The sequence below is a fragment of the Tachyglossus aculeatus genome, chromosome 7, assembly GCF_015852505.1.
Source record: "Tachyglossus aculeatus isolate mTacAcu1 chromosome 7, mTacAcu1.pri, whole genome shotgun sequence".
NCBI classification, from domain to species: Eukaryota; Metazoa; Chordata; class Mammalia; order Monotremata; family Tachyglossidae; genus Tachyglossus; species Tachyglossus aculeatus.
The window spans coordinates 34,604,091-34,623,088 of NC_052072.1; the positions used below are offsets into that span (position 1 = coordinate 34,604,091).

An 18,998-nucleotide genomic window follows, 5' to 3' on the forward strand; every position below is an offset into this window, starting at 1 on the left:
ATGGAGAGGAAAGGGCGGATCTTGGCAATGTTGCAGAGCTGAGACCAGCAGGTTTTGGTGACGGCTTGGATGTGAGGGGTGAACGAGAGAGCGGAGTCAAGGATGACACCAAGGTTGCGGGCTTATGAGACGGGAAGGATGGTAGTGCCGTCAACAGTTATGGGAAAGTCAGGGAGCGGGCAGGGTTTGGGAGGGAAGACAAGGAGTTCAGTCTTGGACATGTTGAGTTTTAGGTGGCAGGCAGACATCCAGATGGAGATGTCCTGAAGGCAGGAGGAGATGCGAGCCTGGAGGGATGGGGAGAGAGCAGGGGCAGAGATGTAGATTTGGATGGCACTACCATCCTTCCCGTCTCACAAGCCCGCAACCTTGGTGTCATCCTCAACTCCACTCTCTCGTTCAACCCTCACATCCAATCTGTCCTGCTGGTCTCATCCCCACAACATCTCCAAGATCTGCCCTTTCCTCTCCATCCAAACCGCTACCTTGCTGGTTCAATCTCTCATCCTATCCTGACTGGATTATTGCATCGGCCTCCTCTCTGATCTCCCATCCTCCTGTCTCTCCCCACTTCAGTCTATACTTCACTCTGCTGCCCCGATCACCTTTGTGCAGAAACGCTCTGGGCATGTTACTCCTCTCCGCAAAAATCTCCAGTGGCTGCCTGTCAACCTACAAATCAAACAAAAACTCCTCACTCTCGGCTTCAAGGCTGTCCATCACCTTGCCCCCTCCTACCTTACCTCCCTTCTTTCCTTCTACAGCCCAGCCTGCACCTGCCGCTCCTCTGCCACTAACCTCCTCACTGTACCTCGTTCTCGCCTGCCCGCCATCAACCCCCGGCCCACATCCTTCCCCTGGCCTAGAATGCCCTCCCTCCCCATATCCGCCAAGCTTGCTCTCTTTCTCCCTTCAAAGCCCTACTGAGAGCCCTACTGAGAGCTCACCTCCTCCAAGAGGCCTTCCTAGACTAAGCCCCTTTTACCCTCTCCTCCTCCCCATCCCCCTGCCCTACCTCCTTCCCCTCCCCTCAGCACTTGTATATATATTTGTACAGATTTATTATTCCATTTATTTTACTTGTACATATTTACTATTCTATTTATTTTGTTAATGATGTGCATATAGCTTTAATTCTATTTATTCTGTTGATTTTGACACCTGTCTACATGTTTTGTTTTGTTTTTTGTCTGTTTCCCCCTTCTAGACTGTGAGCCCACTGTTGGGTAGGGACCGTCTCTATACGTTGCCAACTTGTACTTCCCAAGCACTTAGTACAGTGCTCTGCACACAGTAAGTGCTCAATAAATACAATTGAATAAATGAATTATCATTATTATCATTAGTTTTATTATTATCCCTGTACATCCCTATATATTCACCTCTCCAGCCTTGTTATATGTGGGTGGGGGGTGGGGGGAGATGGAGGGGGAAGGTGTCTCCACTTCTTTGACCCAACGAGAGTTTCAACCCAAGTTTGTCTTCATGAACTAAATGAAAAGTTGGCATCCCTGTCAAAGAACAAATGTCCCTTACCCAAATCAGCACGGTGAGGCAAAGATATGAGACCCAAAAGCAGGGGAAGGAAGTTGATCTGAGGGATAACAAATGCAGTCTATAATAGACTAAGCATGCTGATTCCAGAGTACCAGTATAATGTTGTGATCAAGCCGTGTGCCTGCACAGACCTTTCTCTCCAAGGTTGGATCACTAACGAGTATGAGATTTCCTCTGTGTAAATTTGGGTCTCAACAGGAATTCTGCTCTTGAAAATTCCTCTCCAAAGGATAAAAAAAATCCCCTGGCACAAGCAGTCATCTAGTTCCATTTTTTCCTAAATGGTATAGTTGCTGGCAAACAGCCCAGAGATACATCTTATCTTCTGAGCTTCAATTCAAAGGTCCTGGCAATAGATAACCTAGAAGTTAGATTTGAGTTGGCTTTTGTGATTCTTTGAAGAGGCTGGATGAAGGACACAGAGGAGATGTAAGATAAATGAAAGAATATACCTGGTTAACTTGGGGATCCTTGGCATTTATCTTAATGGTTATGATTGTAGCATTTAATGTTTCCCTTTGATACTCCTAAATTCCAACCCACTCTGAAAATAGGGAAAAGGAAGAAAAGTCAAGATGGTTATGGCTGGATGACTCATCCACCTGTCTACTGTTCCACCCCAAGATGTAATAGGCAGGCATCACCCCCCTCTGCAACATTGCTGCAGCTACCTCTACAGATTGCCTCCTCCTGACCTTTGCCGTTACCATTATTTAATGGAACCACTGATGTGCACACTACCGTTCTTAGTCTATGGCCTGAAAGAAAAATAGATTTTCCCCAAATGTTGTTATCTTCACAAACTAATGCATATTCGCGGCAGCGAGACCTAATGGAAAGACCACTGGCCTGGAAATCAGTGCAACTGGGTTCTTTCTAATCGTGGCTCTGCCACATTCCTGATAGTGTGATCTTGGGCAAGTCACTTAACTTCTGAGTTTTCTCATCTGTAAAATGGGGATTCAATGTCTTCTTACTTAGACAGTGAGTCTCATGTGGGATCAGGGCTGTGTCTATCCCGATTATCTTATACCCACCCCAGCACTTGGTACCTAGTAAAGGCTTATCATATATCACAATTATTATTATTGTTTCTTATTTTCTCCTTGCTTTTCAATGATAGGTCATAAAAGCAATCAGATTTCCAACCTGATACAACTCACTAAGCATATCCAACCAAGGCCTCTACTGCCAACGCTCCTGAGCTGCTTCCTTTAAAAGAAAAATGACTATGTTCCCAACCCAGATACCTACACGACAAATAAGAGATTAGTACTTTTTTTTTAACCAAAGAGAACACTTTCATCCAACATCAAAGTAAAAAAAAATCTGTCATTCTCACAAGGGATAACTAGCCTTTTTTCATCTTGTTTTTCAATACACCGTACCTTGAAGTTCTATAGAACTCTCCTAAGTTCAAAGTCATTCATAGTAGAAGTTTCTAATCAAGGTGCCATACATCTCCAGGGCTGGTTGGATGTCATTTAGGACTTCTGAATGTTGAAACAAGAATCCTACTCATTCCAAAACCCTGAGGACTTTATAAGCTATTTGTTCATTTTGTAGCTGTAAAAATTGGAAACAAATTTCATACTAAGAGCTCCCAGTGATTAAAGATGTCCTGTTCTGATTTTTTCCTTCCAACTGAATGAACTAAACAATATACAAATCAAGTAATGGTATTTACTGAGTGCTTACGGTGTGCAGAACACTGAACTAAGCATTTCAGAGAGTACAGTAGAGCTGGTAGATCTGTTCTGTGCCCATAAGGAGCTCACATTCTAGAGGGGGAGGTAGACAGTAAAATAAAGAAATAAATGATGGATATATACATGAGTGCTGTGGGGTGGAGAGTGGGTGAATACCAAGCTCTTAAAAAGATTCACATCCATCTGTTTAGGAGATGCAGAAGGAAGAGGGAGTAAGAAAAAAGACAGTGTAAAAGGGGAAGGCCCCTTGGTGGAGATGTGATTTCAATAAGGTTTTGAAGGTAGCGAGAGTGGTGGACTGTTGTATATGAAGGGAAAGAGATTTCCAGGCTGAAGGGAGGACCTGAGCAATAAGACAGGTGAGATCAAGGTACAGTGATTACTAAAGTGGTTGTAGTAAGAAATGAGTAGGGTAAGGTAGGAGGGGGTGAAGAGATTCATCTCTTTACAGCTAATAGTAAGGAGTTCCTGTTTGATGCAGCAGAGGATGGGTATTCACTGGAGGTTCTTGAGGAGTCGATAGATATGGCTTGAACATTTTTTTTCTTTTTAGAAAAATGATCCAGGCAGCAGAATGAATTATGGACTGGAGTGGAAAGGGACAGGAAACAAGGAGGTCAGTGAGGATGCTGTCTATAAATATATAAATAATGTTTATTGAGTACTTTGATGCAGAGGAGTGTACTGAGTGCTTGGGAGAGAACAACAGTGTTAGTAAACAAAACCCTGGTCCTCAAGGACTTTCCAACTCAATGAGGCAGATTGACCCTAAAATAAATTAGAGGTAGAGGCACCAAAAGAGCTGAAAAATATGTTTGTTCACAAGTTCCAGGATGTATGGGTGTAGATGGGGTGAGTACCCAAGTGCTTCGGTAATCTGGAAGTGCTCAAGTAGCAAAAGGAGAAGAAATGTGGTTACAACAGTGACTTGCCAGGTGTGAAGAAGAGAGTACCAGCACTTAGAACAGTGCTTGGAACATAGTAAGCGCTTAACAAATGCCATCATTATTATTTACCAAGCAGAAGGGAGGACATAAGCAAGAGGTTGGAAGAGAGAGAGAGAAAGAGAGACAAGAAAAAGACTCATGGAGTAGGTTTGTTTGAGAGGGGCAAAGTGTGTGAATGAGGGGGAAAGAGAACTGACTGAGCACCTTAAAACAAATGTTCAAGAGTTTTAAGATAGGAATGGGCAACCATTTGGGGTTACTAAGGAGCAGAGATACATGCATAAAAATTATGCTTTAGATAAATGATCTGGCTATCAATATGACAGGCGAGGGGAAGGATTGGAGGCAGGGAAGTTTACAAGGAGGCTAATGCAGCAGAAGGCTGAATGAGAGTTTAACTGAATAAAAACGTATTATTTGTGATGATCTACCATCAACTTTGATTAGTCAAGGAAATATCTGGGCCCTTCACTTCTTCCAAACTCTCCTACCATTTTTCATTTCATTTGAGAGATGTGGCTCAGTAAAAGAACTCAGTAAAAGAACTGGGAGTTCTGGGGAAATACCTGCTGGTAGACAGGTTTCAAACTATTGCTTGAAATGAATTTTCGAATTAGTTGTGAGTTTCATTTACGTGGACAGGTTTGGTCCTCTATCTGCTGGTTCTGTAAGACAAGAGCTCCAAGAGCCATCAGCACATGATGCAATGCAACACTAGAGTGCACTGTCTAGCCAGCTACTCCAGAGTTGACTAATTCCCAAGATTAACTGGGATTCTTCACTATTCCCTCCCTCAAGGGGAACAAAATCTGCAATTTCCTGCCTTCTTTCAGACAATCTCCCTACCCTTTGAGCTAATCATCCACTCTTTCCCCTAACCTCCCTGTCTTCCAGGACCTTGCCCATTCCCGGAGCCCACTTACTGACCCCTGAAAGATTTGTCAGAACCCCAGTACACTCCAGTTTCCAACTTGTTTGCTAGCCTGGTGCAGCAGTTGATAAATGAGCTGAGCAGCCTAAACCTCAATCCAGTCTTCCTTGCCCCTTCCAAGTCAAGAGAGAAAGCGAGCAGCAGTATGACCTAATGGATAATAATAATAATAATAATAATGATGGCATTTATTAAGCACTTACTATGTGCAAAGCACTGTTCTAAGCACTGGGGGGTTACAGGGTGATCAGGTTGTCCCACGGGGGGCTCACAGTCTTCATCCCCATTTTCCAGATGAGGTAACTGAGGCCCAGAGAACTAAAGTGACTTGCCCAAAGTCACACAGCTGGCAATTGGCAGAGGTGGGATTTGAAACCATGGCCTCTGACTCCAAAGTCCGGGCTCTTTCCACTGAGCCATGCTGCTTCTCTGATAGATAGAGCACAAGCCTCGGAATCAGAAGGACCTGGGTTCTAATCCCAGCTATGCCGCTTGTCTGCTGTTTGATCTTGGGCAGAACACTTCACTTCTCTGTGCCTCAGTTACCTCATCTGTAAAATGGGGATTAAGCCTGTGAGCCCAACCTATGTTGTACCTACTCCAGCGGGTACAATGCTTGGCATAGAGTAAGTGCTTAATAAATACCATAAAAAAAATGTGCTGATTTTGGCAGATGCTTTGAAAGAAAGGAGGTGAGGGGAGTCTGGAGAAAACCTCTGCTAGGCAAAAAGAAAAATAGGGCAGATTCCTATGCATTCTTCATTTTCATTACAAATTCAGAATTAGCGGTAAGGAGTTAGAATTTCCAATACTCATCAGAGATGCAAGAGGAGAATGTGAAATGCCTAGCTTTGGGATACAATAAGGACACTTGGCCACAATCAGAAAGATTTATAAGATTAAAGATCAATTAAGCCACTTGAGTTCAAAGTATTGGAGCATCTAAAAGGGACTGGGCGAATCTTCCTACTATTTCTGCACCCTAGTTTTACTCTATTATAGAGATTGAGAATGCATATGCGATGAAACTAGGATATGCACATAAGAGCCACCTCACTTTCATTACTGTCCCCCTAGAAAGGAGAAAGGACCCATAGGACCCTTGTGGACAGGGAATGTGTCTACCAATTCTATTGCCTTGTATCTCCCAAGCACGTAGTATATTACTCTGCACACAATACATATTTGCTATTCTATTTACTTTGTTAATGATGTGCATATAGCTATAATCATATTTGTTCTGATTATTTTTACACCTGTCTACATGTTCTGTTTTGTTGTCTGTCTCCCTCTTCTAGACTGTGAGCCCATTGTTGGGTAGGGACCGTCTCTATATGTTGCCAACCTGTACTTCCCAAGCTCTTAGTACAGTGCTCTACACACAGTAAGCACTCAATAAATACAATTGAATGAATGAATGAATGAACTCAATAAATACCATTAGTTGATGTCTTTACCCCTCCAGCATCCATGCTGTTCTCAGTCATTCCCTGCTTCCCCAACAAAACCCCCAGTAAATCCTGAATCAGAGTTCTGAGTATGTGCCCATTTGGACGACCTTACTGGAGGATTAAGAAAGATTTGACATGCCAATTAACATCTCTTGCTAATGAGTCCCTCCACTGTGAAACTGAACCAAGAAACATGGAGCCACTTTGAACTCAATCAGTTTTCCTGATACTTTCTCTGACAGCATTAAAAAGAGATGAAAAAGAAAATGGGTTTATCTTACATTTCCAATAAACTATTAAAATTATAATACAGAAAAGGAGGCCAAATTGCCTAAATTCTTGTACAACGAATCTTCAACTAAGCCACAACTTGAGCTCCTCAAGCATTTTGATCTGCAGTCATTTTCAAGATGGAGGATTTGAATTATTTAATATTTTTTTTATGCAGTCTGGTCGGATGCACTGTTTCACTTCCCTCGCATATTTTAATATGAAGATAAAATATCTGGCCAAATATAAGTACAACAAAAAATCAACTAGTGCCCAGTACTGTACTCTTTCCAATGAATAACAGTGCCTCATATTGAACAGCAGATGACGGTAAAAAAAAATTCATTTTATTTTGTCTTCCAACTGAAAGCATCCTTTCCAGAAAATACTCTCTGAGAGTCCTTGGCATTGCATCAGATGTCATCCTCTGTTTCATTCATTCATTCATTCAATCATATTTATTGAGTACTTACTGTGTGCAGAGCACTGTACTCATCCTCTGTTTCATTCATTCATTCGATCATATTTATTGAGCACTTACTGTGTGCAGAGCACTGTACTAAGCGCTTGGGAAGTACAAGTTGGCAACATATAGAGGCAGTCCTTACCCAACAATGGGCTCACAGTCTAGATCTCCTCTAGCTTTCAAAGGGGTTCCCTGTGGGCAGGGAATCAATCTACAGCTCTGTTATATTGCAATCACCCAAGTGCTTAGTACAGTGCCCTACACACAGTAAGTGCTCAGTATATGTGACTGATTTAAGGAAAGCCAAATTCATCCATTCATTCATTCATTCGATTTAATTTATTGTGTGTTTACTGTGTGTGAAGCACTGTAAGCACTTGGGAGAGTACAATATAACAATTAACAGAAACATTCCCTGCCCACATCGACCTCACAATCTAAGAATAAAACAATGCCAACAGGAAGCAAATGTCAGAAGGAATTTTTTGAGCAACATAGTAGAGAAGAATGCCATCCTTTTTGGTGGTAAAAGAATCATTTGGTTGTAAAGTTGTCTTCTTCCAGGGTGAATCTACACAATCCTTTCACTAACACTTCTGTAGTACTTTTGTAAATGGAATAGGCTTCCACAATATTTACGATGCCAGAGAAATGAATCTGCTGCTCATTTTAATACTAATTTTGTCTTAATTTCAAACTGTATTAAAAAAAATGGAAGCAGACCTCCTTAGTGAGCAAAAGAGCCCCAAAGAACCACTATCTTATCAAGTAACCACCTTCTAGGCAATTTCTAGCACAATTACCTAATGAGGCAATTCTGGATCATCTTGTAGAAGTTCCCTCCATGGAATGCTTCTGTTTTTATAAATCAGTAGTCTGAGGTTCTAATAATTCAGGTTTGAAAAACATTAACATAACCAAGCAACTTAGCAAAATAATATTTCAGTAATTCTGTAACTGTTATGCCTGGTGCAGCAGCTTTAAATAAAATACTAGGGTAAGAGAATAAACCACGTCTAGTCATGTGAACACAAGTGGTTCACATGGCAACTTTATTACCTTTATGAATATGCATCGAAGCTTAATTCTGAAGAAACAAGTGCAAACTCCTTGATTTCCCCTACCTTGGCAGTTTCCCCAGTCTGTACTACATAAACTGTGATACTGACAAAAAAAAGGAAATTTTTAATCTGTCCTAATATTAAATTTTTAGATCTGGGTTCTCTTGAAACTGGAATGATGTGGGGTACTAGAATAATAGAAAAGCTGCAGTTTTTAGGTCCTGGTGGGAAGAACACATATTTTGTGCTTCTGTTGTATTTTTCATTACATCTAAATATGAGTGAGAGGGTAAGTAGGCCAATATGAGATAATCCATAACAGTGTAGATCTTTTAATAGAAGTTATTCCAAATTGAAATTTTGTAGCATTAGTAAGAGGAATATTACTTTTGGCATAAATCATTTTCAGCCAATGGATGAGTCTTGCTTGGATAGTGCAACCCCCAAGGGATCATAGCTATGCCATGTTGCAAAAAGTTCACATGTGCACAAAATGTATTGGCTGATAAATCACTGAATACTGTCAAAAGCACTGAAACATCATTTACTGCCTCTATGTAAACATCAGATTCTGCAGTCTTTCTTTCTGGGAAGGTAGAATGAAATCTAACAGGCAGATGGAACCGTACAATGCCATATGCTTAGATGCTGAAATCTTTAACTCTCGCATTCTACTACTGGGAATTATGGCATATCACAGGTGGAAAAAAATTGTTTAACGAAGTCTAACCACCAATAACTTTTTTTACCTTTTACAATTTGTGAAGCATTTTCTATGAACATTGAATCAGAGATGATCCCAACCCTGGCTTTTAGTGTGCATCTCTTTTTTAAAATGGTATTTATTTAGTGCTTAATCAATCAATCAATCACATTTATTGAGCACTTACTGTGTGCAGAGCACTGTACTAAGCGCTTGGGAAGTACAAGTTGGCAACATATAGAGACAGTCCCTACCCAACAGTGGGCTCACAGTCTAGAAGGGGGAGACAGAGGACAAAACCAAACATATTAACAAAATAAAATAAATAGAATAGATATGTACAAGTAAAATAAATAGAGCAATAAATATGTACAAACATATATACATATATACAGGTGCTGTGGGGAAGGGAAGGAGGAAAGATGGGCGGGATGGAAAGGGGGATGAGGGGGAGAGGAAGGAGGGGGCTCAGTCTGGGAAGGCCTTCTGGAGGAGGTGAGCTCTCAGTAGGGCCTTGAAGGGAGGAAGAGAGCTAGCTCGGCGGATGGGCAGAGGGAGGGCATTCCAGGCCCGGGGGATGACGTGGGCCGGGGGTCGACGAGAACGAGGCACGGTGAGGAGATTAGCGGCAGAGGAGCGGAGGGTGCGGGCTGGGCTGTAGAAGGAGAGAAGGGAGGTGAGGTAGGAAGGGGCGAGGTGATGGACAGCCTAGAAGCTGAGGGAGAGGAGTTTCTGCCTGATGCGCGGATTGACTGGTAGCCACTGGAGATTTTTGAGGAGGGGAGTAACATGCCCAGAGCATTTCTGGACAAAGACAATCCGGGCAGCAGGATGAAGTATGGATTGAAGTGGGGAGAGACACGAGGATGGGAGATCAGAGAGAAGGCTGATGCAGTAGTCCAGACGGGATAGGATGAGAGGTTGAACGAGCAGGATAGTGGTTTGGATGGAGAAGAAAGGGCGGATCGTGGCAATGTTGTGGAGCTGAGACCGGCAGGTTTTGGTGACGGCTTGGATGTGGATGCTTATTATGTGTCAAGTACTATACTAATCACTGGGGTAGACACACAAACTATTCAAGTTGGACACAGTCCATATTCCACATGGGTCACATTCTTAGTCCACACTTTACAGATGAGGTAACTGAGATCCAGAGAAGGTAATGTGACTTGCCCAAAGTCACATCGCAGACACGAGGCAGAATTGAGATAAGAAACCAGGTCCTTTTGAATCTCAGTCCCATGCTCTATCCCCTGAGCCCTGCTGCTTCTTGATATAAGAGAGGGTAAGGGTAGAGTTAGAGGAAAAAAAATCAGAAGGGGCATCAGTTGTCATAAAATGGGGTGCAGAATTTTATGGGAGAGCACAGAAGCTTGCAACTGGATATAGGGAATGACACATAGTAAGCTCTTAACAAATACCATCATCATCATTATTATTATTATCCTCCAAAGTAATTGCCAGTCCTCTTCTGGGACTAAAGAACTCATTGTGGTAAAATTGCTTCTAATGGGTGGGCTGTTACCTACAAGATATGAACAACAGAGGTTACTCATTTCTGACAACGCAGAGTTCCAAAAAAATCCACAGCTCCACAAGTCCTATTCGGCTTGGTTTGGAGCCAGAAGGGAGGTTATTGGAGGTCAGAGATTTTACAATGTAGATGGGAAAAATGGGAGGTCACAGCTGCATAAACTAATCCAGAAATTTAACCATCTGGACATGAGAAGGTTTAAAAACAAAACAAAACAAAAAGCCATTAGAGGAGACTCCGTGAGTCCACTCCCATGTGTGACGCCTGTCCCCAGGACACCCCTAGAGAGCCTGGGATCAAGGGATCAATATAAAACAGAGGCAGAGACACACATACACAGATACACATATGCACACAAACACACACAAACACACCCTCCTCCTCCCCCAATGCCAGGAGCTTTCAGCTCTGCTGGTGTAGAAATCAGAGAGCAATATTGAAATGAACTCTTCTCAGGGAAATTGCTGGGTTCCCAAGCAAATAATTTCCCTACTCAAGAGTGCCTGGGAAAGATGATTTGTAGCAGTGGTCAGTATTTAGGTAGCAAAACAAGGAAGATTGAGTGAATTTTTTTTAACAAAAATTTGGTTTATTTATTAATTTTTGGGTGGGAAGGGAGAGGTTCCTGAGCTAGTCTGTGATGCAGTAACAGAATGAGCCTTCTGTTTACAGATGATGCCCACTGATGAGGCATCCATGAACATAAGTATCTCTGAGACAGAATCACTTGCACACTTTATTCGTGAAAATCCAGCGTTCTCCTTTTCTGTCTCCTTACCATCTCCGTGAAGATTACTCAGGGACCACTGTGTAAGAGGCGAAAGGTTAATCCTTCCAATGGCAGGGAGCACACCTGAGCTGCTAGGGTTGCAAAATGGTGAGCAGAATGCTGGGCATGGTTTAGGAAAGCAGCATGGCCTAGTGAATAGAGCCCAGGCCTCGGGGTCAGAGGGTCATGGGTTCTAATTCCGACTCCACCACTTGTCTGCTGTATGGCCTTGGGTGAGTCACTTCACTTCTCTGTGCCTCAGTTACCTCATCTGTGAACTGGGGATTAGGACTGGGAGCCTTATGTGGAACAGGAACTTGCTTGTATCTACCCCAGTGCTTAGTACACTGCCTGGTACATAGTGAGCCCTTAACAAATACCATAATTATTATTAGCAGTAGTAAGTGTTAACTGGGTCGCAGGGGAGTGAGGAGGGATTTCCCCTATCTTGTGAAAAACAGCGAAAAGCAAAGAGGAAACAAAAAAAGAACAAATACAAACAAATAAAAAAAACCACAGGTCTTTTTAAACCACTAGGCAGTTCAGAGTCAGAAAACAATAAGGACATCAGAGCAGGGAGTATTCCAACAAGGGTGGTTCTTGTTTCTGCAGCATCTCTGTCATAACTGGACATCTACCTCTGGGCAGAATTGGAAGCCCTGATGCCTTGTCATGATGGTAAAACTATTTATTCCTTGTCTGCTACAACTCTCCTGAGGCAAGACCTCTCTGAAACAAGGAACAACCAGATTCTGTCTGCATGAGGCATTCTTCATAATAACAATAAGAACAATTATAATTATTTAGATATTTGACCTTACTGTGTGCCAAGAACTGTCCTAAGCACTGAGGAAGATACAAGATAATCAGGGCAGACATAGTCCTTGTCCCAGATTGGACTCACTGTCTAAGTGTGAGGGAGTTGGATATAATCCCCATTTACAGATGAGACAACTGAGGCAGATCCCATCTCCATAAGCCATTCTTCATCAGGCTGTGCAATCTAACCCGGGAAATTTCCTGTGATTCTGACTTCACACCCTGCCAGTCCTCTGCTCATAATAATAATAAAAATAATGATGGTATTTGTTAAGCGCTTACTATGTGCAAAGCACTGTTCTAAGCACTGGGGGGATACAAGGTGACCAGGTTGTCCCACGTGGGGCTCACAGTCTTCATCCCCATTTTACAGATGAGGGAACTGAGGCACAGAGAAGTTAAGTGGCTTGCCCAAAGTCACACAGCTGACAACTGGCAGAGCCGGGATTTTAACCCATGACCTCTGACTCCAAAGCCCATGCTCTTCCCACTAAGCCACGCTGCTTCTCTATGAGAATAGAGAATTTCTCTGCTGAGCCACGCTGCTTCACATACTGTCTGGGTGATGAATTCTCACTGTTACACATGGAAGTTATACTTGTAGAAGGATAATAATTCCCTAGAACCACCTTTTTCAATCAATCAATATTATTCATTGAGTCCTTACTGTGTGAAAAGCACTGTACTAAGCACTTGGGAGAGTACAATAGCGTCTACATAATCTCTGTCCTCAAGGAGCTTTTCTGGGGTGGCCCTAGAGAAGTGCACATAAAAAAGAGAAATGTCTTATCCTGCTTACTGACCTATTGTTGCCTTACAAAATATTGGCGGTCAAAAGGGTGAAAGGAAAAAAGTGAATTTAAGATACAATGACAATCACTTCTGAATCTACGTTAGGAGGCATGAGGCAGGGGGAACCATACTTTCCTGGAGCCCCCCCCCGCCCCCTCCTAGCTACTTTCCTGGACTAAGCCAATGAAGGAATACGGGGAGAAGAGGCAAGGAACCATGTTTCCCCAGAGTCCCCCACATGCTGGGGTAAAGCCGATGGTGAGACATGGAGATCCAAAAAATTAAAACACATATAAAGAGAGAGGAGGTTTGCCCTGCTTGCTATCCTCCTGTAGCAGTATTGTCTGGTGTACTCAGTGTGGTTCAGTGGAAAGAGCCCGGGCTTTGGAGTCAGAGGTCATGGGTTCAAATCCAGGCTCTGCCAACTGTCAGCTGTGTGACCTTGGGCAAGTCACTTAACTTCTCTGGGCCTGTTACCTCATCTGTAAAATGGGGATCAAGACTGTGAGCCCCCTGTGGGACAACCTGATCGATCACCTTGTAACCTCCCCAGTGCTTAGAACGGTACTTTGCACATAGTAAGCGCTTAATAAATGCCATCCTCATCCTCATCTGTAAATAATAATGATATTTGTTAAGTGATTACTATGTGTCAAACACTGTACTAAGCACTGAGGTAGATACAGGATCATCATGCTTAGTTCCTGTCTCACATATTTTCTATTTATGGTATTTCTTAAGTGCTTGTTTTGTGCTAAGCACTGGAGCAGATACAAGCTAATCAGGTTGGACACAGTCCCTGTCCTGCATAGGGCTCATAGTCTCAATCTCCATTTTACAGATGAGGTAATGAGATCCATAAAAGTTAAGTGACTTATCCAAGGTCACACAGCAGACAAGTGGCAGAACTGGGATTAGAACCCAGGTCCTTCTAACTTCCAGGCCCATGTTCTATCCACTAGGCCACACTGTTTCTTACACGGGGCCTCCTAGCCATTCAGGCAGTATTTAATTGAGTAACCAAATGTCAAGCTGTTTGGGTAACTTGCCTGGAATCTTGGAACACTAGAAGCAAAACCTGGGACAGTCATGAGCAAAGGGGGAAAACATAAGAGGAATATTACTCTTGGCATAAATCATTTTCAGCCTATGGATGAGTCTTGCTTAAATAGTGCAATCCCCATGGGATCATAGCTATGTCATATTGCAACAAGTTCACATAATGTATTGGCTGATAAATCACTGAATGCTGTCAAAAACACTGAAACATCATTTACTGCCTCCACATAAACATCTGATTCTGCAGTCTTTCTTTTTGGGGCGGTAGAATGAAATCTAACAGGGAGATGCAACCATACAAAGCCATATGCTTAGATGCTGAAATCTTTAACTCTCGTATTCTACTTCTGGGGATTATGGCATACCACAGGTGGCAAAAATCGTTTAATGAAGTCTAATGTTCAGGATTTTAAAATCTTTAAACACCCACAAAATAAATGAAATACTGTCTGGTGTAATGACTAGGAGCCTAATGTAAAAGAAGATGCTAAAGGCTTTTATTCTGGGGAAGATCACCTACTCATGATCAGCAGTGAACTGAGCTAACAAGAAAAAAATGGGATAAAACCAAATGTCAAAGCATACCTCAGCCCCAATCTTGAAAGGAAGATGTTAGCTTCCCATAAAATGAAGTACCACTTTACAATTAATATTGCAAAAGAATTTTGTCTGCATCATTGCTGAAGTACAAAATGCATTCCACATTGCTCGTTGGCAACACGGAGATTTCTTACCATTTAATAGGGATTGTTATGCTAGGCATTTTGCCCCAGCTCCCCGCAGCCACATGATTTTTTAATCCCAGCATCAGCACAGATATATTTTGCACTTATATATATATATAGATACTTTCTTTATAGTCAAACTCTGTGTTGTGGTTCATGTAAATTAATGGAAATTCTGAAAATACTATTAATATAATTTCTGCAAATGTCAAATTTGATAAATTCCAGAAAGATTCATACTTGTTATCTGAAGTAAGCAGAACCCAGAAGCTAGATAATCAGCATCATGGGTGCATGGAATTTAAGGTGACCCAGAATTTGAAGTGAACATGTAAAATTAGAGCTAGATTGATGTTCATTTATTTAATCAAGGGCTTAAGGGTTTAAGATTCCCAGTATCTCATATTTAGCCTAGATAAGTTAGTATTCATGTTACAATTCCTCTGACAATTTGCATTGCAATACTTTGAGTTTCGTTCATCATGCAGGATTGGGATGACTTAACAACATAGTGTTCCAGGTGGCAGAAGGGGAGAAAGAATGATTTCTTACCCCCGTCCTGCATTCTCTGCCACAGTTATCCTAACCTTGATGTCACAGTCTTCCTGAAACCTCCCTCTCCACTTCATGACTCCAGTTACAGGCTAACAATCAGCTCTCTTGGTTGCCTAGGAAAGGCCTTGTCTGAGGTCTCAGAGTGGCCACCTAGGATCGTCTCTCCACTGCCAAGAACAATGGAGAGAAAAAATCCATCCCTCTCACCACCCGTGCAAAGGCCTTTACAGAATCTTAGACAAACCCTGTCTCCCTTTCTAGAGGGCAGGAATACAGGTCAGGGGTTTTACACATTATAGGTTTTAAGTGAACCTGAAGCCAAGACAATTTTATTTTACTAGGGATGTTCAGTGGAAGGCAACATGATCAGTATTTTGGCTGGTATGATTCAATCAACAGATAGCCTGGGGACAATATTTTCATTTTGCGTATAGTTACAAGAAGCAGCGTGGCTCAGTGAACGAGTATGGGCTTCGGAGCCAGAGGTCATGGGTTCAAATCCCAGCTCTGCCAATTGTCAGCTATGTGACTTTGGGCAAGTCACTTCACTTCTCTGTGCCTCAGTTCCCTCATCTGTAAAATGGGGATTAAGACTGTGAGCCCCACGTGGGACAACCTGATCACCTTGTATCCCCCCAGCGCTTAGAACAGTGCTTTGCACATGGTAAGTGCTTAACAAATACCATCATTATTATTACAAGAGAGGATGGTAAAGGGAAAATGAGTGCGCCTGACTAAGGTGGTCAACTTGGTTTGGGGTGCTTACTGTGTCAGGAGGGCTGCTCTTTGATCTCAGTGTCCATGTAGGAACCAATTAGAGTTCCCCTCCCCTTAGCATGAATGCAGTGAGTCTCACTGATAAACTCGTCCTCGACTATTGGCCTCTCTCCTTCACCATTCACATACTGGAACAGACATGGAAGAATTTCACCAGGCACTTGGGGAAGCTGCACCCTAATGTCTTGGCTACACCAGTCTCAGACAGCTGATGGAAGTGACTCTACACATGCCTAAATACACACAATCAGTTTAGAAAACCACTGTTGGGGTATCAGCCTTCTGCAGTTCTCAACAGGAATCACGGACCATTTTACTTTGAACATATTAAATCCAGTTTGCATCTCACTGTCAGATGACAAATTACCCCACGGGAATGATGTCCTAAAATAGCTAGAAAATACCCTGATCATTTTTTCATCATCCTGTGATGAAACTATAGGTTATTTCTGGTTCATCATAGATTTTTATTAAATTAAAGCCCCGTGGATCCTTCAATTTCTTCCACAGCTTCTGTGTACAGTCTCATATCCAAGAAGGCATTTTAGACATAAGACAATTCAGTGATCAGTTTAATGGGTTTTCAATTTTATCCTGAAATTTTGGATATCAAGCTCTGTATCATTATGAAGTTTCTTGAGTTTGCATCATCCATTTAAATATATTTTTATAAAACATCCCAAAAACCTTGAATCTTTTTGGTAGGTCATTATGCAGGCTAATGAAATGCTTCCATTTTTCTCTTACCTCACCCCACTTCACAACTTTAAACTTCAAAATAACAGGAGACCATGACTTAAAGGTTATTTTCCTTCTATGAACCCTATGCACTTGTGTGTTCTTGCCAACACTCCCAAAGCAAAGAGCCCACCAATTTTCTGTGACTCATAAATGTAGAGATCTATAATCCAAACTAATGAAACCAGTGAAATTCTTGCCCATTTTGTTTCACTGAATGTTTTCGAAGCCACTGGAATGATGCATTTTGTCTAAAACTAGGGATATTATGGGGAACTGAAGGGGTCTTACTACCTCTGTCATCACTACTTACCTGAACTAGTATTTCCTGCTAACAAGGTTGGACTAACGGAGGATCTCCCCAGTCTACTGGACACAACTGGTGGCCCAGGAGTTCCATCCCATTCCTGAGCTTTGATTGGCTCTCTGGAGGAAGATGATCCATGATGACCTCTCTCTTTGTTTTCCAGCTTTGGTAGTGGTTCAGTACTGTGGCTTCTGATCTTCAGTTCATCCGCTGGTTCTATAAAATATTCAGAAGTTCTATTTCATTATCAATAGCATTTTCAAAATTTAAAAAAACCCCAAACACTATTAAGATTCTTCTCAAAGTTTGTTAAAACTAAACCAACATTTCAGAACTTGATTTTCTGGGAGAATGTCTACACCTTCTTTGACTCGGGCTTATAATAATAATAATAACAATAGTAATGATGATATTTGTTAAGTATTAATTACGTGCCAAGCACTGTCCAAGTGCTGGGGTAGATACAAGGTTGTCCCACATGTGGGGCTCACAGTCTCAATCCCCATTTTACCGATGAGGTAACTGAGGTACAGAGAAGTGAAATGACTTGCTAAAGTCACACAGCTGATAAGTGGCGGAGTCAGGATTAGAAACTACAACCTCTGATTCCCAAACACCTGCTCTTTCCACTGAGCCACACTGCTTCTCTGCTTATCTTGGAGAGCCAAATGTTGACACTAATGATTGGATGAAAACTAGGTAGCAGCTTCCACTATCTCAGATTTGGCATAATTTTTGGGTGGGGAAGGGGTTTAGAAGCCTGAATACTCAAAATACAGGCTTGAAAGTTTACTTCTTTTTAACCTAAATTCAACCAATCAAATTTATTTAGTAAACTAAACTGCTTAATACATAAATAACAGCAATAATAATATTTATTAATAGCTTATTGTGCACCAAACTTTTTGCTGGGGCTAATACACAATAATCAGATTGGACATTGCCCATGACCCTCATGAGACTCACAGTCTAAGAAGGAGGAAGGGAGAACAAGTATTTTATCCTTATTTTACAGCTAAAGAAATTGAGTACCAAAGAAGCTAAATGATTTTCCCGTCATAGCTTCATTATATGTTATATTTTTTATATTAATGTTTGTCTTCCCCTCTATACTGTAAGCTTGTAACGAACAGGGAAGGTTTCCACCAACTCTGTTGTACTGTACTCCCCCAAGCGCTTAGTATACTGCTCTGCACATAGTAAGTACTGAGTAAAAAACATTGAATGAATGAATGAAAGATCAGAAAACTAGCAACTAGCAAATCCATGACTAGACCTGGCTCTTTTAACACCCGGGCCACACAAATTAATCTAATGATAGAATTTGATAACTCCATTCTGTAATATTCCATAATATTATTGATTGTAACCTCATTATGGGCAGAGAACGTGTCTGGTAATTCTGTTGTACTCTTCCAAGAGATTAGTACAATGCTCTGCACACAGTAAGCATTTGATAAATACCATTGATTAATTATTTTAGACTTGTGTTAAGTTCAGTTCTTAACATTTTCCCCGCATGAGGAAGATAAAAAGGAATATCAGTGACATAAAGGAGAAGGGAAAGATTGGGATGAGCATTAGTAGACTTACTACATAACCACCCCTAGGCCGAGACACACTATCCCACAGAACCAGCCAACCCATTAAGCACTATGTGGAAATGTGTAGGGAAACACCTGTGAATGGCCAAGCAGATGGGGAAGTGGATGGAGGATAGCTGAGAAAGAAGGGAAGGGAAGAGGGAAAAGGGCTCCTAGAAATGTAGTCCTAACTACCTCTCTCTCTTATGGTCAGCTTGCCAGGGAAACTGACCAGCTGGAGTGGG

At 41.9% G+C, this 18,998-nt stretch overlaps 1 protein-coding gene across 1 annotated transcript in view; it reads right to left on the reverse strand.

Annotated features, from left to right (window-relative positions):
- Nucleotides 1-18,998, reverse strand: part of NYAP2 (neuronal tyrosine-phosphorylated phosphoinositide-3-kinase adaptor 2) — a 270,077-nt gene that overhangs the window by 58,920 nt on the left and 192,159 nt on the right. The window contains exon 6 of the mRNA XM_038749306.1: nucleotides 17,177-17,386. Within this exon, the coding sequence (XP_038605234.1) occupies nucleotides 17,177-17,386 (210 nt within the window). The remainder of the gene's footprint in view (nucleotides 1-17,176; nucleotides 17,387-18,998) is intronic.